Source organism: Thunnus maccoyii, chromosome 7 (genome assembly GCF_910596095.1).
Source record: "Thunnus maccoyii chromosome 7, fThuMac1.1, whole genome shotgun sequence".
In the NCBI taxonomy this organism is placed as follows: domain Eukaryota; kingdom Metazoa; phylum Chordata; class Actinopteri; order Scombriformes; family Scombridae; genus Thunnus; species Thunnus maccoyii.
In genome coordinates this window covers 32,119,154-32,141,871 of record NC_056539.1, presented here as the reverse complement: position 1 = coordinate 32,141,871, position 22,718 = coordinate 32,119,154, and the positions used below count along the sequence as shown (strand labels likewise).

At 37.8% G+C, this 22,718-nt stretch overlaps 1 protein-coding gene and 1 long non-coding RNA gene across 4 annotated transcripts in view; one reads left to right on the top strand and one right to left on the bottom strand.

Annotated features, from left to right (window-relative positions):
- Positions 1 to 22,718, bottom strand: part of LOC121900042 (phosphodiesterase 4D interacting protein) — a 121,885-nt gene that overhangs the window by 15,077 nt on the left and 84,090 nt on the right. For both annotated transcript variants that reach the window (XM_042415943.1, XM_042415942.1), the window contains 10 exons: positions 22,447 to 22,701; positions 20,977 to 21,148; positions 17,938 to 18,050; positions 17,231 to 17,397; positions 15,198 to 15,522; positions 13,688 to 13,868; positions 13,393 to 13,509; positions 12,090 to 12,567; positions 9,102 to 9,337; positions 8,901 to 8,949 (listed from right to left, as the gene is read on the bottom strand). In XM_042415943.1, coding sequence (XP_042271877.1) covers positions 8,901 to 8,949; positions 9,102 to 9,337; positions 12,090 to 12,567; positions 13,393 to 13,509; positions 13,688 to 13,868; positions 15,198 to 15,522; positions 17,231 to 17,397; positions 17,938 to 18,050; positions 20,977 to 21,148; positions 22,447 to 22,701 — 2,093 coding nt within the window. The remainder of the gene's footprint in view (positions 1 to 8,900; positions 8,950 to 9,101; positions 9,338 to 12,089; positions 12,568 to 13,392; positions 13,510 to 13,687; positions 13,869 to 15,197; positions 15,523 to 17,230; positions 17,398 to 17,937; positions 18,051 to 20,976; positions 21,149 to 22,446; positions 22,702 to 22,718) is intronic.
- On the top strand, positions 17,367 to 22,553 carry LOC121900043. 2 transcript variants are annotated; one of them, XR_006096881.1, is made up of 3 exons: positions 17,367 to 17,505; positions 19,280 to 19,405; positions 22,474 to 22,553. It is a non-coding gene; the product is annotated as an uncharacterized LOC121900043 (long non-coding RNA). The 2 variants fall into 2 exon arrangements; XR_006096882.1 differs by lacking the exon at positions 17,367 to 17,505 and adding an exon at positions 17,969 to 18,043.

The following is a 22,718-nucleotide window of genomic DNA, read 5'->3' as shown; positions in this document are numbered from 1 at the left end:
TTTCCAAATTTAAAGAACTTTAAAATGTGCACTTTAGTTGTAGCACTTAAATTTGTTACTATGCATTCTGACAGTATTTTAACTATTAATTGTGTCATTTTTATCATGTGTGTTTTGTCTGTGTGTCCTTTGCTACATAAACTTCTAAATTACAGAACAGAACTGTTGTTTGTTTAATTGTGATGGTTAAATAATTGATTGCAACAGTGATCACGATTTGATTTAATTCAATTTGATGTTATTAATTTCTATATTTAAGGTATTTAAGGTAGACTAAAACTAGATCAATGAATGACAGTAATGAATGATTTAACTGATCACAACTTTTCAAATTGCAAAGATACAGTTTAGTTACACACTTGGACACAGAAGAAAACATATTTTTGATGCATGGAAACATAAAAATACAGATGTAAATAATCAGCCTGGTAGTTTTAAAATGAAAAAACTATAAAAAAAATATATCATAAGAAGCAGTTTGAACACTCGAAAGATTTAAATCACCAGCTGTTTCCTAATTCAAAGAACCTCATGCTGCAGAACTTTAAAATGTGCATTTTAGTATTTGTTTCTGTTCACTCTGATAGTATTTTAATCATTAATTGTGTCATTTTTATCATGTGTTTTGTTGAGATGTGTGTGTATACTTATTAATCGCTCTGCTTGGGATAAATAAAGTTCTTTGAATTGAATTATTTTAACCACATGTCACATTCTTACAACAGATCTGCTGTTTGTTTAATTATTGATTGAAACAGTGATTTGATTCAAAGATTAAATGGATCATAAATTCTTTCAGTCTGATCACAATTTGATTTAATTCAATTTGATGTTATTAATTTCTATATTTAAGGTGCTTTAAATGTAAACTGTAAAGTTAGTAGAACTAGATCAGTCAATGATTGAACTTTTCAAATTGATCAGATAAAGTTTAGTTATATAAACAAAATATTTTTGACGCATGGAAACATAAAAATAAATATGTAAATAATCAACCTGGTAGTTTTAAAATGAAAATCTGTAAAAACTCAAAACAATTGATCTTTAACTGCTCCGAGAGAATCTGAACAGCTTCATCAGCCGCCTTGTGACTTAGAGGATAACGAGCATTAATGAATAACGAAGCACCAGGTGTGTGAGTCACCTGCCTGCTGATCTGTCCTGTCCAGTACACTCACTGAGAAGCCTCTTAGTGACTCACACACACACACACACACACACACACACACACACACACACACACACACACACACACTGCATCACCTCAAACAGGTGAAAATGCAGATTCATACGTCCGTAAATATAAAGACATAACGAGTTAAATATTTTTACACACATCCGTTCTTCTTCTCTGACCTCGTTAACACACGTCGTCTATGCAGCTTCTCTCCGACTGTTCAGCTGATTTAATTAATGGTGACGTGTTGGTACACAGACGCCGAGGTGAAGGTCACTCACATCATGATACACACACACACACACACACACACACAATACGTACATGTGACCACACACACATATTCACATTAAAGTCAATCTACAGTCATTTGTTTATCTGTTGATGTTCACATCACGTCTTCTTTCTTTTTTTCCAAACAGATGCATCTTAAAACAGTAAAACTGAACGTTAACATCCCTATTTTGCATTTATATATGTATATAAACATTTAATTTATGGTTATAACATACTATAATGTAATTTTAAGCAGATATGAGGACATTTTAGGTGTAGTTAATTCAGTGTGTATTGGTCAAAAATGTCTCCTATGAAGACAGGTTTCATATTATTATCATATTATCTGTTTCTACACCAGCGTCAACATGAATAAACACTTATATCTGTTTACAACTACATTATTGTTTATTAAATGTTTATATATAGCTTGTAGATGTGAAATGGGGGGGGGGGGGGTTAAAGTAAAGTGTTACCCTTACATTTTTGGGAAATACAAATAAAAAATACTTTCTGCAATGAGATGAGAAGCTCGATATCAAGTACGGAGCTGGAGTCAGGACGTGGTTAGCCTAGCTTAGCATAAAGACTGGAAGCAGGTGGAAACAGCTAGCATGGCTCTCGCTCACTAATTAACACGTTCTGTCTAATTTGATTAAAGCAGATATAATCGATGTAACGATGTATAAAATGACGATGTGTAACGTGAGAGTTTTATCAGAGACTCTGCAGCTCCTCTCGACTTTACGGAGCTTTATATTGAGTTTCAGCTCATTGTTTATCTGTCCGGCTGTTCAGAAGGTCAACTTCTGTCTTCAACCTTTACTGAAAGTGTGTTTATCTCGTTGTGTACTAGTGAAGACAGAGGATGCATTAACTAATAACTAAGTAATGAATGTTTGAATAAAAAACACTTAACGTCTCTCTCAGAGTGAGATGAGGATGATATAGTTTAGCATAAAAACTGGAAACAGCTTGTCGAACTCTATTAAAGTCCAGATGAAACAGCATTTAGAGACTCAGAGTGAAACAGGACAGACAGGCGGGTCGTAACGTTGGGAGGAATGTTACATGAACATTGAGAAGTGGGCGTCATAATGAAGCTTCGTGAAGTTGAAGATTGATTGATGGATGGATGTCATAATATTATTGGTCATCGTTGGTTCAAGCCTACGTACACGTAGACGTACACGTCATATTTTGTTGTACAGGAAGAAAACATGATTGGATTTTGATATAAGATACAAAGAAATGGATTTTTTGGCATATATTGTTAAATAGGTGCAGAATATGACCGGTGGAAGTGATCTAAAAGGATTAAAAAAGACATTTTTCATTTTATCTTGACTTTAGGTGAAAAACCCCTCGACCAATACATCAAAAACTTGCTGAGTAACATTCAGAATCTGGTTTGTTTGATCTGTACATAATCAGAAATGTGTTTGCCGTCTTCAACAGTCAGTGACTGTGTGCAGCTTCCTGACGTCTTATTATCACAGTGAAGTTTTCTAGTTTGGTACCATCAACCAAGTCTGTGCTCGCCGACTGTATCTAAGTGCTGGGAGGATGGATACACACAACAAATAGTTCCTGCATGTAACTTCCCCTTAAAACCATAAATTGTCATTTTTACATTTCTATCTGTGTGAGGCTTTAAGAAACAAATAAAATCTGTAAATAAAACAGCTTCAGAGTTTGTTTGTTCACTTTCAGAGAGTCAGGCTAACGGTTTCCCTCTGCTTCCAGTCTTTATGCTAAGCTAAGCTAACCATGACTCCAGCTCTATACTTTTTAGTTTGATTGTAAAGAAGTAATTTGTAATATTGTTTAAAAAAGTGCTACTTTATAACTATACAGAATTTTGTTGTTTTTTTCTCCGTCTTACTTGTCGAGTTGTGCGAACAGCGCTCTCCTCTCCCTGTCGGTGTGTTTCTTCAGAAGCAGCAGCTCTCTCTCCTGAGCTTTCCATTCCCACAGAGAGAAGGAGAACAGAGAGTCTCTGTACAGCGGGCTGCTCTTTGACAGCATGGCCTTCCACAGAGGAGCCATCAGCCTGCTTCAGCTCCCTCTGCTCCCCCCCCGGCCGACGGCCCTCCGCCCGGGCTACTGACTGACCATCCCCCCCCCTTCCCCACCTCAGTCTTCTCGGCTGTTAAAAACTTTCTCCGTTGCAGTTTTCTCCCTCTTCTGTGTCTTCCAGAGGTAACTGAGCGTGGCTCATTAGCTTGCTAGCCAAGGTCCTGACCCCCAAAGAGAGTGTGTGACAGCAGGTACAGGCTGAGCGTGAGCGAGGGATAAAAGGGATGGAGGAATGACTGAGCGTGTGGGCGATTAGATGAAAAGCACAGCAAATCCTCCGATTAGGTTTGGGCTTCCCGGGGAGCTGGATTTCGGTGGCGCGCACACACACACACACACTGAGGGGACTATCAGATGGGACTACAGGTGCTAGCTCAAATAAATCCCAAATCTGATTCTTTGGTTGCCAAGAAAACCATGTGGCGGGTGCAGACTGAAGCCGGAATAGCAAAATAAACCAAAAATTGTTGGTTCACACAGAACATTTAAAGGATTTGTGCATTTTCTGTAACAAGAGGATGACACTCCATGACATCCTAGCTTTTACATCCAGCCACAGGAAGAGGATCAGCAGAGATGAAGAAAACTGTATCCTGAGTGCAGCTCAAATAGTTTTTAGTCCAGCCAGCAGCGTGTAATGAGGTGAAGCATGAATTAGTGGTTTCAGCTCTATGTTGAACCAAAAATCATGACTCAACTGCCCGAGGAGACCTGCAGCAGTTCTTTTTCTCTTTATCTGCAATTCTGTTTAACTTCTCAAAAGGAAAAGCCTGTTATTACCTCCCTGGATATAACCTCTCATCCCACCAGCAAACACTCATACAGCAGCAGCAGCAGCAGCCCCGAGGGAGAGATGTAGTAACGAAAGAGCAACACAAAGAGGGATGAGAGAGAAAAGAGAGGGGGTAATAAAAACAAACGGATGTCCGGGTCCCCGGGGGAAGAGGGCTTGTGTGTGTTTCACGCTGCGCTGATCATCACAGAAAGAAAGAGAGAGAAACAGAAGCGTGAATGAGTGATCATCCACAAAGCAGCACTTCCTCTTTCTTTTTTGCTGTTTTGTGTGCGTTCAGGAAAGATTTGTGTCCATCCGCAAAAAAAAAAAACACACGCAAGCTTCCACTCTGATGCAAGACTGAAATCATAAGTAAGTTCTTCTTTTCAGGATCTGCTGAGGAGGTTGAAAAAGAAGAAGAAGAAACTTTACATCCAGCTTTAGCTTGAAGGAAATGCAAGAACTGATACTACAGTAAAAGCAGTAAATTCATATCTAGTGTCCACGATAACGCAGGTTTTTACGATGAGTAAATCTTACATAATAGAGATCAAAGCGCTGCTGGATGTTTAGCAGCATGTGCTGCTGCTGCTGCAGATACACTGAAGCAAAGCGATGCTCTCTCTGCTGAGCTGCATCCCTCTGCTGCTGCTTTCCCTCACGTTTTCTCTCTCTCTCTCTTTCTGCTCTCTCTCTCCCTCTCTCTATCTCTCTCTCTCTCTCTCTCTCTCTCATTGCGTTTAGCTGCTCCTGACCTATTTCCCTCCCCATTCGAGGTCTTAATAACTTAACCTGATTAGACGCCATGTCAACATGCGCCCTGAGCCAAACGCAGCCAGCAAAAAGCCTCAGTAGCGTTACGCCATCAGTGCAGTCACACTGTACAGAATATATACGTCCACATAAATGTATATTATTATTATTTTAATACCAAAAAAATATTTGTTTTTGTGATTTGATGGCAAGTGCCTGTTAAAATCATGATTATTTTGAGGTTTCAGGGTCATATAAATGGTTTGAAATCTACTATATCTTAAAAATATTGGAAAAGAACGCAAAATGGACTATTAAATTAATTCTATTTAATAATTATTTAAGTCTATTTAGATTTTTTTAAGTAGGTTGCAATTCTATGTGTTTTATTTTGGTAATTTAAGACTTTTTTGTGTAGACATGAAGTATCTTTGGACACAATAATAATAAAGCTTTTATAGAAAATACTGTGTGTTTTGCCTCCATCTCATCCATTATCATCCATTATTATCTGATAATGGGAAACGTTATCAACATTACAATATGTCACACAGTCTTTAGGGTGATTTAAGTTAATGCAGAGGTTAATACGCGGATTACAAACATCCTCCGACTCTCCCGTACACTCGGAATCAGAAGGACATCCTGAACGAGATGGCTGTCGTGGAATAAAAACACGATAATTCTCCTTCACATCTGGTGGGCCATCTGTGCTGCAACAACATGATGTTAGATTACTGCAGGCCTCTCTCTCTCTCTCTCTCTCTCTCTCTGTTTCTCTCTATGTCTCTCTATCTCTAATCAGAAAGCATTGTTTGTTTATCGGGGTTTGACCCAACGCTCACCTTCCTCTACCCAACACCACTGGTCCAACTCAAAGGACCAAACTGGTGTTTTAGTTCGTTATCTAAAACAAAAATCATGTTTCATTTATGACTAAGAGGTTTACAAAGTGTCGTATTATTTCCGTTGTACAGGCAGCTGTTTGTTTTCTGTTCATCATCACGGAGTCGTGTTATGAAACAGAATCAGGTGTCGTGTTATTAGCGAGTGAACATCCAGGACATCCGTCACTACTCATCCGTGAAGAAAGAAATGGCCACAAGCTTTCAGCCTGAAATACACCTGAACGTACAGTCATCTGCAATATTCATGACATTTCATCAAAAATGACTGAAGAGACAGTTTGAAGAATTATTAACGCTCAACAACTTTGTGCTGAAGAAAACTTCACACGGAGGTTTAAATATATAACTATAATTAAAAAAATGACATATTATATAAGATAATTATAAATATTATAAATATGTGAAAGTGTCGGCAGGAAAAACTGAAACTATCGATGCACAGCTGGATACAAAGAGGAGAAAATATGATTTTTTTGTAAATTACATGAAATCGTCCTTTAATAGTAAACATAAAAGTTAAATCCTCTTCCAGTTAATTTATTTCTTAAACTTTAAAACAGACTTCATTGAGTTTTTGGACTCAGAAGCAGAAGAACAAGCTGAAAACACATCAGCGAATAAATATTTTTCTTTCTTTCTTTGAAACAGAAACAGATGAATTTTGTTTTCAATTTCTACATTTTCATCTGCAAAATAATTTTACTCATTTTCAGATTTATGTTTTTACTTTTTCAACCTTTTTTCCCCCAATAATACAGTGTGATTTTAAATCATTTTTCATTTTTGTTATTATTATTTTGTGTGATTGAAGCTAATTGATAGATAATTGACTTTATTAATCCCCAGAGGGAAATTAAATCATCACAGCAGCCAAATACATTAAATTATAACAGTAACATAAAGACAGATATTTAAATATAGTCAAATATTACAGTGTGCAAAGAGTAAAGTGATTAAAATAGTAAGTAAATAAATAAAAAGGGTAGTTATTCATATATCATAATATATTCAATTGCTCAGATATATTCAAGTGTTCTGATGGAGCAGAGATGAGATTTATTAAAATTATTGTTATTATTAAAATAAAGTTAAGTTTAGTCCACAAACAGATCAATGTCAGCAGGTCTGGTAGGACTGACTTCCTGTTTCTCTTGTGTAATTACGGAGATCCAAATACAGAATTAAACATTTTAAAAATACTCTCCTCTCAGCTCTTTAGTTACTGAATGTGACACGAAACCAAAACAACGAGCTGAAAGAGGCTAAAAAGCTCCAGAGAGCTGCAGAGTCGACACTTGTCACATGTTACATAATGATTTAATTTACTGAATGACAACACGGCGTTTCCCCCTTCAGCTCTAACGATAACAAATCTCTTGAACAAAGATCTCTGCAGCAGGACGTCAGACTTTTTGTTCCTCTTGTATAACTACTGATCTCACTCGTGTTGTTTGTCCTTCATCGTCATCATCGTCTCTCTCTTTCTCTCTTTTCACCGTCTGCCTAATTAGCTGACCGATCGACTGGACAGTGAAGGTCCTCGCTGGGACATCAGCTGTGCCCTGCTGGTCACGACTCCCCGCCACAAATTAATGAGTTGTAGGGTTTGGAAGAGCGAGTGTGGTGGTGGTGGTGGTGAAGAGGAGGAGGAGGAGGAGGAGGAGGAGGAGGAGGGTGGTCCAATCATGACTCTGCCCTGCAGGGTGGTGACGCCAGAGGACTCTGTGGTTTTATAATGATGCGGTGACATCACAGCAGCTTCCCCTAACGTCATAACAAGTTGCTTTGGGGCCCGACGAGAGCGACCAGCAGCAGGAAACGAGACGTGACATCGTTTATAAGCAAAAAGACGAATAAAAGACTCTAAAATAAAGCTGCCTCGTTAGCACAGAATTACATGACACCAACATTATTTTGTTGATGTGTGTTGTAATCATGGCGTTAGCAATGACTGCTGGGTAATGAAGTGATGGGTGGAGGTTTATTCTATGAACTACAGTTTCCTACAGTTTCCTAGAAGGAACTGATGTGAGTTACTGTAAATTCATCGGAAGGCTCCCGGAAAAGAATATTTAATTAGCTACTAATTATAGATATGGACAATGTTCAGCTGGTACACTTCCAATTAATTAACTCCAATTAATTGCGAGTGTAAGCTAGAGAGAAATCCGTCTGTAGGCGAACATTCGTCTATATGATTGTGTCTTGTTTTTCTTTCTATAATTATATTTTAGATTTTTTTCTATGATGTTGACATGTTGAGTCTGTTACTTTATTATGTGTTGTAATATTGTTTATTTCTTATTTATATAGCAGCAGGTATAAGCAGTCTGTTAGAGATATGGCCGACTAGATAAAAGCTTTTCATACAACTTTTCACTGATAAATTATTAATTAATGAATATTTACTTAAATGAATGAAATGAAGAAAATTCACCTCTGAAAATCAACAACTGCATTTAAACTCAATGCAAACACCTAAACTCATATAACAGTCCATATACTTTGTCTCTATTTTCTCTATAATTATTACCAATATTATAAATGACACGAAATGATTAAGAAATTACAGACCTGTAAAACAAAGCTTCTAAAGATGCAAAACATGCAGACAGACATGCAGAGTGACATCTATCTGTTATGTTGAGTCTATCCAGCACTCTCCTCTCCTCATTAATTAACCAATTAGCTCTCTCATTAATTGGCCGGTGGGACCTTCGTTGGTTCGTTATCGGATCAGCGTTTGATTACTCTGCCCCGAGGAGCAAAACATCGGCCGTACTTTCCATTGACCGACATGTGAGTCTGCTGTTATGCAAAAAAAAAAAATTGACACCGCACCAGAAATCAAACACAGACACACACGACACAGACACACAAATAAATAAATAAATAAATAAATAAATAAATAAATAAATAAATGAGCACTGACCGGATGGCCAGCAGCTCTGTCTTCTCGTCTGGATCTTCAGGGTGATCTCCTGTTGGGAAAAGCAACATTTATATAATTAATTTACTGAAGCTCGTTATATAATTTATTCACATATTCAATTACACGTTAGATTCATCTCCAGACAGCCTGTTAGTGACTGTCACCGTCCACCAGTAAAGAAAGATAAATAATAAAACTCACGTCCGCTGATCTTGGCGCTGACTCGCTGAGCTAACGCGCTGCTCTGAGCCAGCTGGTCCCTGAAGCTTTGGCCCATGTAGTAGTCGATGTCGTTGGCTCTCAGCAGCTCCTCGAAGGCCTTGGTGGTGTCTCCCAGGTGCTGGGTGAGGATGTGGCAGACGCCTCGACCTTCTCGCAGCCGCTGGCGGAGGTGAGACAGCTCTCTGGCCTGAGACTTGATCAGAGAGTCGAACTGACTGCAGAGAGAGAAGGACATAAATATCAGTCACATAATGAAGGCAAAATGAATGAATGAGTCGCTGTAATTGATGTTTTTGTGAATATTTATTTATTTGAATCCCTATTAGCTGATAGCCTATAAAACAAACAACACAATTCCTCATTTCTATTCTACAACTCGTTGGAAATCTCTTCAACTGTTTGGTTAAAGTATTTTTTTCTGATAAAAATGGTAAATTGTTCCAATGAAAAGAGTCTTTATGACATTTGCTCAATTGTCACTTGTTTGTCTTGTCTTGTTTTTTAATATTATGTATTTCATGTAATGGTTCTCACTGTTTAGAAGTTTTACACACATGGTTTAAAGACTACTGACTATCTGAAGCTTATATGGATCCTTTTTTTCCACATGTGGACAGGAAAACCTGCTTCAATGTGTTTGGAAAATGAATAATGCCTGATGATATATGATAAATATAATTGTGTCTACATCAACAGTCTAAGACATTTTTAATTCAGTGTCTGTAACTCACTCTGCAGTATCATCCTGAAATGTGAGGAACAGATTTTCTTTATTTAAAGATCATCTCCTGACATGTTGGAGGAGGATGGTGACATGGTTTTTCCACAAAAAATAGTTCAATTACCCTTTAACTACTCCTTCCTGCTGGACACAAGATGTTTTCTCCTTCACTTTAAAGTTAATTCTCAGTGTTTTTGTACCGGAGGCTTCAAGTTTCCACGTCACACTTGTGTTAAGTTGCACTATTTGCTCCAAACTAGTTATGATGCCATAAACGATGCTCGTTGGTGAGATTTAGCTCAGAGAAATTTTCCTCCTTTAGTGGACGACGAGAGACGAGAAGAACATCCATCTGAAGGACTTTAATATATTAGAATGAACAGTTATTGAACCCGGCACCTCCTGGAGGAGTTTCAGACAGCTGATGTAATGGACTGATGTGTTTTTAGGACCTGATGCAATAAAAGATTTATATCGGAATATTCTATTTTTCCAGCTGTTTCCAAACTAGTCATCACACAGGAGGGTTAAAATCAAATGTGACAAACACATGTTATAGATACAAAATGAAGAAATTCTGGAGATTTTCAGACTTTCCTGTTTGGTTTGTTGATTTTTCCTTTTTTTTAAATTAAACACACATGCAACCTCTTAACAAGCGCTGACTTGTTTTGTGTACAAGCCAGGAAACAACGTACCAAAAATAAATCATCGTTTCAATGACAGTCTGGTCTCGTGTGAAATAGAACTCCATCAAAAAGTCAGAATTATACTGAACTGATTTATAGAGACTCAAACATTGTACAGTTGTACAGTTTTTTAAGCTGTTCTTTTAAAAGAATTTCATTGGTTTTTAAAACGACAAACAAAATTTACAACTGGGATCCTAAAATAGTTCCCACAGATAGATTATGATTATATTTTGTCACGTTTGAGAAAGAATTTAACTGGATTTCATCCCAAAAAGTGAAAAAAGCTTGTATTGGGGATGCTGCTTGTTAAGATTTCTGCATTTTGGTGAATATCAGGTTAGTTATCAGTATTTATCAGTTATATTTTGTATTTTTTTTCTTAAAATGATATCTCCTCGCTCTCTTTCATTTCAGAAGTTTTTACTGCTTTACTTACTTCCACATCACACTTTTTTACAAACTAGTCGTGATGTCACAAATGATGCTCTTAGGTTAAATGTGTTAAACTGAGATTTAAAAGTGAGCTCAGAGAAACTTTCCTCCTTCAGCAGATGACTCTGTTTCAGGCCGGTGATGTGTTTTTTCAGGACCTGATTCAGCATCTAAATGAGTGATGAAGCTTCACTGTAGCTACAGTTTTGGTCACACATGGCAAACGGGACAGCGTGTTCCCGAACCTCGTGTCAGTTAATCCCCTCTGACCGTCGGGCGGCCGAGTGTACATGAAAACATCTGCGGCTCCGCTTGATTAACACAGACTGATGCTGATGGAGACAGACAGCGTTTAATGCCTGCAGTGATTAATGGATCACTGTGCAGACATGTTATCTACTGTAAAAGTTCGTTTTTTTCTTTATTCTTTATTAAATGTGACAGAGCAGCTTCATATGTGAAACTGACTCATATTAGAGACTTTTATTTCAAATTCTCCTTGATTTTTTAGTTTATTTGATCATATTTCAGTACAAATGTCCCTATTTTGACCCTATTTTGTTATCAGCTTGTTTTAATTTCAGAATAATGTACATTTCTACAGCACTAACAACAACAGAAACAGTCAAACTATTTTTTATTCACTATTATTATCTTTTTGGTTGCTGTTAAGATGCCATCAGTACAACTAAACGCTTCAGTCACATTAACATCCAGCAGCTTAAAGGACATAATCCCTCCATTTCCCAGGAGGCTTTTAATGTGAAATATCTGCAGAGAATTACACCCTTTACTCTATTTGTTACAGTAACTGATAAAAACAATGCAAGTTTGAAGAGAAAAAACACATTTTAGATGTGATTAGATAAGATTTTAGACGGCAATTTAATGACAGAAAATGTCATTTACTTATTCAGTAATTAACATAATTAAGTATCTAATCTTGTCATGAATATGTTCACATGAGGAATTTCTTCATTATTTTCTTTTTTTTTTTTCAAATTCAATAATTTGTTGTATTAGAATATTTTTTGTCTTTTTTTAAACTTTTTTCTTGACTTAAAAGATTGACAGTAATGTAAAAATGAGCTGCTGTATTTGCTGTAATTATGTAACACTCACCCCGGCCAGGTGGCAGACTTTCCCTCCTCGCCGACGGTCTTCTTGCCTCCTTTCCTCAGCTGGTCCTCCAGCGCGTCCACGCGGGACACCAGCTCCTGGAGGTTCTTGTCCGGGTGAGGGTGACGAGGCGAAGCCAGCGGACCTCCGTCGGATGACTGCCAGCCCTCGTCGTCCTCAGCCCCGCTTTGGGAGGGCGAAGCCTGGAAGGACCAGTTGACCTTGCGGGGTGTGGAGGGTCCGTAGTCGCTGGAGGTGGAGAGGGAGCGGATGCGGCTCTGGAGGCCGCGGATCACGCTCTGAGAGCGGGACAGCTGAGAGCGAAGGTCCTCCACCAGGCGCTGGAGGGACGACGCCTCGTCTCCGTAACCTGAGGTCTGGGTGGTGGTCTTAGTGAAGGTGGAGCTGCTGCTGCTGCTGGTGGTGGGCCACCACTGGGACCCGCAGTCCAGAGACGTGCACATCTCCAGGTCATCAAACTCTGTCAGGGAACAAACAGCCAGTTAAAGTCAAGTGTTTTATCACATACTTTTTTGATTATTCTTTGACACATATATTAATCGATATCAGTTATGGTATATTTAATATTATTTTATTTATTTTTAGTGGGATTTCTGACATAAAAAGAAAAAAGAAACTAATCAGACGCAGTTACTAAACAGAACAAGGAACAAAAAGGGACAAAAATGAGTTTCTTGCATCTATTTAAATGTTTTTTTCAGTTTATATGAAGTACTTTCATCTACATCTGATGTATAAAAGGTGTTATGAAAATTAAGTTTGTTGCCATTATTATTTTTCTGATTTCTTTATGTGAAAAACATGTGAAAGAAACCTTCGTAGAATGATTTATGAGTAATTATCAGTAAAGATTTGAATATTTCTATAAGCGTCTCTATGATTTATTTTCTTGTATTCTGAGTTTCTGACCGTTTAATATGTTTGTTTAATCAATATAATGATAAATCAGGCTTGTAGCTGAGTTCACACTTTGTGTTGCTCACTTGAAAAATACTATTAAAAAAAGGATTATTATTATAAACAACTCAGACTGAAGAGTGGGAATGAAAATAAAGGTTCAGTATGAAGGAAAAGCCGATCATGTAGTTGATGCTGCTGCTGACTTTTCCTCTGCTGCCCTCTAGTGCCCTCTACTAATAACTACAACAACCCAGCAGCAGAAGTACCTGTTATCTTAAAATGTGTTAATATTATGTGTTTGGATGAATTTCTTTGTGTGAAGTTGATATAAATCAGAGTCTTTAGAGACATGAAACAGTCCACAGACTCTCTGAGAGGAGGATACCTGGGCTGCTGGTGTCTTCCCTCTCGGCCTCGTTCTCACTGCGGCCGCAGGTCTCGTAGCCCAGATCCTGCAGGTCCACCTGGATCTGCTTACTGTCCTGCTGCACGGCCGTCTCAGCTGCAGAGACACCGAGGAAGAAGAAGAAGAAGAAGAAGAAGAAGAAGAAGAAGAAGAAGAAGAAGAATGAGCTTTACTCCAGTGTTTCAGCCAGTTAAAGGCCTTGTTTGGATCACTGATATGTTTGTTTTGAGTAGTTTGCAAGATAAAAATAATGAGTCTTTATCTGTGCACTCACTGAGCAGCTCTCTGTAGTCTTTGAGCTGCTCGGCCTGAGCCTGAACTGTGGCTTCAGACACCATCAGTCTCTCCTGCAGCTCTTTGCTCTGCTGCTGCAGACGAACCGCCTTCTCCACCGTCACCGAGGCAACGGTGGCCTGCTGCCGACCACCTGACCGCTCGCTGTCCAGGTCTTCCTCCTGGACGACAAACAGGAAGAGACAGAAACACTGTGACATATGTAACTTATATCAATACTCACGTCCCACTTTTTAACTTTCAGGAACAAGTTTTACCTCTCTGGAGTTCGTTTGGTACTTTGGTTCAAAGCAACAACATCTCAACAACTACAGAAAACGATGTCATGATATTTAATATAGATATTCAGGCGCCTCAGGACAAAGTCTGACCTTTCATCTACAGCAACATGAGGTCAAACTCTCCCCTTGAACCACACTTTGGCCTTAACACTTGAAAATGAACAGTTAGATTTAGCTAAAATGTAGGTTGGTGGGGATGAGTGACTGCTGTATACAGTCTGTTTATGAAGCTCATCAGTGACAATTTTTCCACTAAAACTTTCACATAATGTATTTGGTTTCCTTTGTTCAACAATCTAATGACGTCAACAAAAACTACGACTGTGTCTTTGCTCCCTCATGTGTTTCTGAGCTTTCTTCCTCATACTATGTTGATTATTTACACTATGCTTTTATTCATTTATTTATTTAAATTTAATTTACTCTTTAATATTATTTTTCTGCTGACATTCTCTGTCTGAAGTAGAGTTTCTGGGATATAAACTTAACAAATAATTGTTCACAAACAAAGAACTGTGCTTTTGTGAATGTACATTTGATATCATTTCTATCTTTGTTGTGATTTATTGCATTGATTATTAATTTATGTAGTGGTTTGTTTGATTATACTGCAAAAAAAAAAAACTGAAGGGAGGCAATAAATAGACAACTGAACTGCATTTTGCTGTCAAGAACTCTTATATTTAGAGATCTTAAAGTGTTCTTCAAGCTGTCTTACGTGGACAATCGTGAAATTCATGAAACTTAAGTAACAGTTTCATGTTTTAAAGGGGAACTCCACCAATGTCCCACCTCAGCTTGTGTTTCCAGGTGTCGTGTGCGTAAAAACTAGTATAAAGCCTTCTGTGTCTCCAGAGGGAGCTGATTATGTCACTGATGATGTCACTGATGATGTCACTGATGATGTCACTGATGATGTCAATTGAGTCAGTTGGGGCTGAAGTTTGAAAAGAAAAAAAAATCTGAGGGTGTGGAGTGCTGCTCCAGGCTACATTAGCCACTATTAGCATCACATACACCGATATCCAGTTGCATTGTGGGTAATGTAGGCAGAAGCAGAATGTGTGAAATAAAAGATGATATCTCTGCTTCTGCTGTGAGTTTGACATTGTTTAAGGATCATTCTTTTAACAACACATTTCTTACAATGAAAAGTCCTCAAAAACGTACCAATCTTAAAGAAAAACAGTCCAGTTTGGACTCCCGTACCTGTGAGGAGCTGGTGAGCAGGTGCAGTGGTTCAGGTCTGTCGGCTCTCTTCGTCCTCTGCTCCTCATCGGTCTGGATTTTGTTCAGGGACGGTTTCCCCTCAGACAGAGACAGCTCACCATCCCAGGTTTCCCATAGCTCAGAGATTTCCTCCTCTTCTTCTTCTATGGTCACATCCAACTCCTCCTCGTCCTCCTCCTCCTCGTCCTCTTCTTCGCCGTCCAGCACCTTCTGCTCATCAGTCTGTCTACTGTCAGGCTGCAGCCCTTCAGTCAGCTGATGCTTTAAATCTTCGTTCTCCAAACGCAGACTGAACAGAGCTTTCCTTTAAAACAGAAGGTCGGAGACAGACAGTTAAAAATAACCTCTAGTGGCCAAAAAATGAACTAATGCAGCTCTCAGCTCTTTATATTTTCCTTATTGTCAACAATTAGTCCATCTGTGACACTCAGCTACAAGCTCATTGATTCCTATAGTCATAAATCTTTAAAAACAGCTCACAAATATATAGTTGAATGTTTAAAATAGGCTCAGTAATTTACTAAAACAGCTGGTCGCTGCAGTTTTTAACAACAAACAGGAGGAAATAATTCCCCATTTGTTGGGGACTATTTTCAGTAGCGGATTAATCCATATTTTGTGCTCTAGTGAGTACTTCTGGCAGCAGGACGGTGTGTGTGGGATTTTTTAATTTATTTTTTATTGTGCTAAAAATTACACTGTTACATTATATTACGTATATTCTGCCATCTGAGCATTGCAACAAAGCAAAAAAGAGGGAAAAAGAGAAAAGCAAGAGAAACAAACCAGCTAAACTAACAATTACAGAAAACGCAGCTATGGAAGTAATCTCAGTTCTCAACCAATTTCCTTCCCATTCCTGCAGAAGATGCATGTTACAATGATAGAAAGTGTCAGATAGTGAACGTAACCACTTCTTTAACAGCCAGTTAGCATATCTCTAGTGGACAGTGCAGACTTCCTGGCCTGTTAAATCACTTATGAAATATCCCATAGTTAGTAGTGAATGATGCTATACACTGTCTGTCACAATCACACATTACACTGATATTTTTCCCCGACTCTAATGTCATATCTTGAGATTTTTTCTAGGTATTGTATAAAAGTCAAATTAAATAGAGTCATATCAGCAGCGGTCCGGGTATTATCGGATAATTCGTAATTCATTTGTAATTCAAAACCCAAAAAACGGTGAATCTGTTATTTGTTTCAAAACAAAAAACAAAAAACCGTTTTTGGTGTCAGAATCAAAAAATGAAAAACCAATCAAACCCGGCCCGTTTTTGGTTTTTGCTGATTCGTTTTATCGTTATTCCTTTTTGGATTGAATATCGAGCAGGTCTGCGGACATTCAGCCAATTCGTTTTTGCGTTTGAAACCAAAAACGGAAGTCACATCGTTTTTTTTTTTCCTTTTTTCATTTTAAACCAAAAACGAAAAACGAAATCACGTTATTTATTCCTTTTTAGTTTCCCAACGAAAATCCAGAGAACCAAATTCAAAAGACCGCGCAATTTTGGTTTAGAAATCAAGTATTTTTTGTCAGTTTTGTATGATAGCGGAAGCGGCTACATTAGCCTACCCATGATCCTCAGCGACCGTTGCTATGGTGAAGATTAACCGTTTTTTGGTTTTTGAATTAAAAATGAATTACGAATTATCCGATGATACCTGGACCGACCAGCAGTTTGGTCTTTTCTCAGAAATTAGATTTGTTCAACCTTTGAAATATTGATCATGTCGCATCTTAACAGACAGTGTTTTTTAAAAACTTTTCCACATTGTTAACACACATTTTTTTTGCATATATGAGACAATTATTAAGAAAGATCTGTTGGGATTGTGAGAGCTTTTGAGAGGACTGCTGCGTTTTTGTAGTTTTTGGACAAAAATGGAGCTCTATGTTACAGAGGAAGAAGATATATAAGGCTTCGGATTCACACACAAATTTGTTTTGGTGTTTTCATGTGATTTTTTTGGGATATTTTGAGCCTTTAACTGAATGTTTTTACCTCATCTGTGACAGCGAGGAGAAGCCGGTCTTCTCTAGCTGAGCCTTCAGCTCTCCCAGCTCTCTCTCCACCGCCCTCTTCTGCTCCACCAGCTGTTTGACCTCCATCAACCCCTGACCTTCAAACAACAGATCCTGGGACGAAGCCTTTCCTGGACCTCCAGAACCCTGATCACACAGAGTCAGAACTATTGATGAGTTATAAGTCCAGAACCCCCGGAGTTCTTACTTTACTACACAAGCACAATATAAGTTACTGGATGCATCATCTGTCATGTAAATCATCTTTAATTGAATCTTTAATTGAAAGTACATCACACTCACTGTAAATTTCATAGCCGCACAATTACATCAATCAACATTTAATGTCTAATACTAAAACTACAATTTTTACAAGACCTAATTATAATAATAATAACAATTAAGTCCAAAGAGTTTGAAGAAAACCCAGCTGCTAACATTCCAGGTTCAAGGTTCATTTTAATTGTCATATTAATTAATTCAGGATTACACAATGAAGTTCAGTTGTAGCCTCCTCAACGACACACACACAGACATTGTATTTATAAATATTAAAATATTTAAAATTAGAAGAAAACAATCAGCTTGTCAATATGAAAGTAGCACTAAAGTAGAAATTAAAAGGGTGTTTAAGATAAATGACTGAGACATGAGATTAAACATCAGTGCTGATCCAGATGTTCGTACCTTGTTGTTCGCCAGTGACTGAACCCTCAGTTTGGACTCCTCTTCATCAACGCTCTCAGTGTACTCGCTGTTCAGATCGTCGTCAGCCTCGTCTTCATCCTCTGAGGTCAGCTCTACAGGAAGCAGAGGAAAGTTAGAGAAAGATGAAGAAATAATAAACAACTGAAATCATATAAACAAACAGCTGATTTTAACATTGAACTTGTTTATTTTGTGACTTTGTGCAGTTCAGCAACCAGTTTAATGAGCAACACTGTCAACACGGAGAAAACATCTGTTTATTTCTGAAACCTCATACAGTCCAGCTGACCTGCTGACATTCTTTACTTTCATTATCATCTTGGTAGTTTGTAACTCAGACTACAGTATATATATATATAAATATATATAAATATATATAATTTTACTGTATGTTCATATAAACAGCTTGTTCACTGATCTGCTAAACATTGCATGTTAGTTACTGCACTGTATTTGTGGTCTAAACTGCAGTATAATGAACACATTCAAGTCATAACTGGGATTTAATTTTATATAAGAAGCTGCTTTCAGGACTGATGAATGTGAACAGAACAGAACTGGATTGTGGGTGATTTCCTGAACATGTGAGATTTTACATATTTGTGATAAAGTTAATCTTTAAGTTTCTTGGATGTGCTGTTGATTAAATTAACAAAAGGTTAAAGCAGGACCGGCTTCTATTATCATCATCATCATCATCATATTTACATGTTAATAGATGTGTTTTTCATGTTCTTGGGCTCTATAACAGCCTTCTGTAGGTCACATTACTACCTGGATTTAGTCTCATATCTATACAATCATGAGGTCGTGTTCTCTGTTGTTGTTTCTGTGAATTTTAGGTTTATAACAACTTGAGAAGAAGTATACAATCTACAGTTAAACTGAAATCACACGTGGTGGGTTTTTAAAAGGTTAATTCTGATATTCCTCAGTATCAGCATCTTTAAATGTGACTGTTTTTAGCTGAACATTTGGTGGATTTCTAAATATAACGTGATTTTTCTACTAGAATGAATTATTCCTAACAGCATGAAGGATTCTTTGAAACTGCATCTAGACCATCATGTATGAAAATGACATTTAAAATAAATATATAACTGAGCAGCTGGATGTGCTGCGAGGTTTGACGTTGTGTTTGGGGGAATTCATGAACTCATGTTTTAAAATATTAAAATCCTGTCACTGTGACTGTGAGGTGAAGCATAACAATATAATTAATTGTGTGTAGTTTTTGTGCTTTAGACTGACAAATATCCAATGAATGAATGTTCCTCTGAATCTGGACTTTGTGCTTAAGTTACTGTGTTTTTTTTTTTAGGTTTTTCTGGTGAGAGATGCAGCATGAGGATGTGACTATATAAGAAGGGGAAGAAGGGAAACTTGGGCAACTTTAACTGTACAAACCATGGAAACATCCTGAAATCACACATGCATAATACAACAGGTATATTTATTGAACTGTTCAGTAACATTTTGGGGTCTAAACGTTTATAAAAATCCAATAAAATGTGCAGGAATGTCAGCGATGCAACAAACGTGGCTGAACTTTCTTTTAATATTTGTCAAACCTGTCAGGGAGTCTGTGCAGAAACACAGTTTACATTCCTCTGTTCTGAGGAAAAAAACATTCATACTTACTGTACTTGTTCTCCAGTGTGACACTTTTATGATCATATTCATGAATATTGAACCAGAAAGATGCAACTGATGGTTGCTGAACTGCACCGAGTCTCATAAAATCACAGAAGCAAACAGAAAACATTCATCTACAACAGCTGAAAACTGAGTAATGGTACAGAATTATATTAATAAAAGCAGTGTGGAATATGCTTGTATATTTATATTCTCCAGTAATTGTCATACAGTTTTACAGCATTCAAAAAAAAGGCTCCTTCATGCTGTTGAACATGCAAACACACTAATATATTAAGACTGACACACATTAACATATATCTTAACAAAATACAAAGCATGACAACATCTGTCATACAAAATAGAAAATATGTTGGGATACTTTTAACAAAGCAAATGAATAAATTGTGCAAAAATCACATTTAACTGCACTAAAATATTCTATTTTTCCAGCTGTTTCCAAACTGGTCGTCACCCAGGAGGGTTAACGTGAAGAGCGTTGATCCAAAATGAGACAAACACACGTTATAGTTACAAAATGAATTTTAAAAAAAAGAAATTCTGGAGTTTTTCAGACTTTAAGTCTCTAATTAGTTATCAGTATTTATCAGTTATATTTTGTATTTATTTTTATGTTTTTTCTCCAAACCTCAAACATGATGCAACGTCCTGTTTGGTTTGTTGATTTTTCTTTTTTTTAACTGAACACACATGCAACCCCTTAACAAGCACTGACTGTTTTTGTGCAAAAGCCAGTAAAAGACGTACCGAAAATAAAATAATTATTATTCTTGTGCTGTTTCAATTACAGTTGTGATTTTGGTCTCTTCCTAAATAGAACTCTGTCAAAAAGTTGATTTTATTATCAAAAAGTCAGAATTATACTGAACCAATTTACAGAGACTCAAATATTGTAAAGATATAAGTTTTTTTTAAGCCTTTTTTTTTTAGAATTTCATTGGTTTTTATGGACTCCTGTTACAAAATATACAGCTGGGATCCTAAAATAGTTTCCACAGACAGATTATGATTATATTTGTCAGTTTGAGTAAGAATGTAACTGGATATCATCCCAAAACATGGGGATGCTGCTTGTTAAGGGTTTCAACAAACATTTCTGTCATCAGTGTTAAGAAGCAACGTTAACTGTTTCGAGTTAGAAGCCAAACACCAGGCGAATTCCCCAAAATCCATCATGTTTCCATCACTTGTTACAATAAAAATGTTCAGTGTTAGTATTTCACCCATTAGTTCTCCTTGGTTCAGTTATAAATTAGTACAAACACCAACAGCACAGTGATTCGCTCGACTCGGATGCCAACACCACCGCCACCGCTCCCAGTTGCTGTTACAGATACTGTCCCATGCTTCTCTGATGCCCACCTCCAAACTCAGGCTGCCTGCCGCTGTTGGGTCGGTCCCGGCCCAGGACGGGGCCTCTGGCAGGGGGACCGCCGTCCAGCTGGACCAGGCTCTCCCTCAGCTCCTGGACCTCCTGGGTGAGACGTTCGACCAGCGGGAGGCCGGCGGGCTCCACCAGCTGCCTCTGGAAGTCCTGGAGAACGCCCAGAGGAACGCCACCAAACATGACATATACACACACATACATGAGTACAAGTACAAATACATTTACAACATAAAATACTGCTGAACTACTACTGAAGTAGACGATGTAAAGCTGCAGATAATCAGTAGAGACGTTGTGTGGTCAAAACAGCCTTTTTGCCTTTATATCAACTAATTCTGTTCTCATACTGTGGTAAATATGTTGGCTGAATGTATTTTGAATGTGAGTAAAAACTAGAAAAGTCTGTCATGTGAATTTACCTGCAAAAACTGTCAACTGTTGGTTAATTACGATTAAAAATCAGTGTAGTTTTGTTTATTTTAGACAATAAAAGTCAATTATCAAATAAACCTTTACTACAGTTGCAGATAAAACACAGCTTTTATTTCTAATTTACTGTATTTATTCATTATCATATTTTTATTCTTACTGGTTTTAACAGACGACATCACATCACCCTGATTCTGGCTTCTCTCCATTGGCTCCCTGTTTGTTTTAGAATTGATTTTAAGATTTTACTGATCACTTTTAAAGCACGTCTGGGTCTGAATCTCCGAGCTACGTAACAGATATGCTGACCCCGTACAAGCGAGCCAGCCCGCAGCCTTAGATCCTCAGGGTGGGGCCCTTCTGAGGCTTAAATCTAAAGGTGACCGTTGCTTTTTCGACTTAGAGATAAGGCTGCAGAATCAGTAACTTCTTTTAAATCACTTCTTAAAACCCATTTTTACAGACTTGCTTTTATGTAATGTTGTCTTTAGATCATCTTTTTTTAAAACTTTTTTCTCATCTCTTTATTGTCTTTCTTTGCCTTCGGCCGCCATCTTTTTTAAGGTCAGATCTGTTATTGTCTTCTGTCTCATGTCTTTGCTTTGCGTTGTACTGCTTTTGCTTTGTCTGTAAACTTTGTTTTTAAAAGGTGCTATATAAATAAAGTTATTATTATTATTATTTTAGATATTTGTTTGTGTTTTGCTACTGCCTTTCATTGAATTGAATATGAGTCTAGTATTCAAGTATTGAAAGTAATCATAGTAGCTTAACACATATTAGAATTGCAATGTAGAAATGATTGGAATTCATTTATTTTGAACAGTATTTATATTAAAAAGTGAAGCAGTGTGTTTCTATGTGGCTGTTCTACTGTAGTCCAGGTAATTCCTTCCTCTTACTGATGTTATTTCTCATTTTTAAATACTGCCTTTTATTTCAGACTTTCCAGTTAAATCACTCTCATGATAAACATTCAAACATTCCTCCGTCTCTCCTCTTCTTCTCACACTGACCCTGATCATCTCCTCCTTCACGTGCAGCGTCCTGGTTAGCGAGTCCAGCGTGGCGGCCTGACTCCTGCTCAGCTCCCGGCTCTCCTTCTCCCTCCTGAGAACCAGACTCAGCTCCTCCTGCGCCGCCTGAAGCTCCGCTGCCAAGTCCGGATCGGAGTCAGACCTCGATCCGTAACTTGAGCTCAGCTGTTTGCGGAGCTCCTGGAGCCTGGCTGTCTGCTCTGACATCACCTCGCCGAGCCGGCTGGCCGAGTCCTGCAGGGAGACTGCTG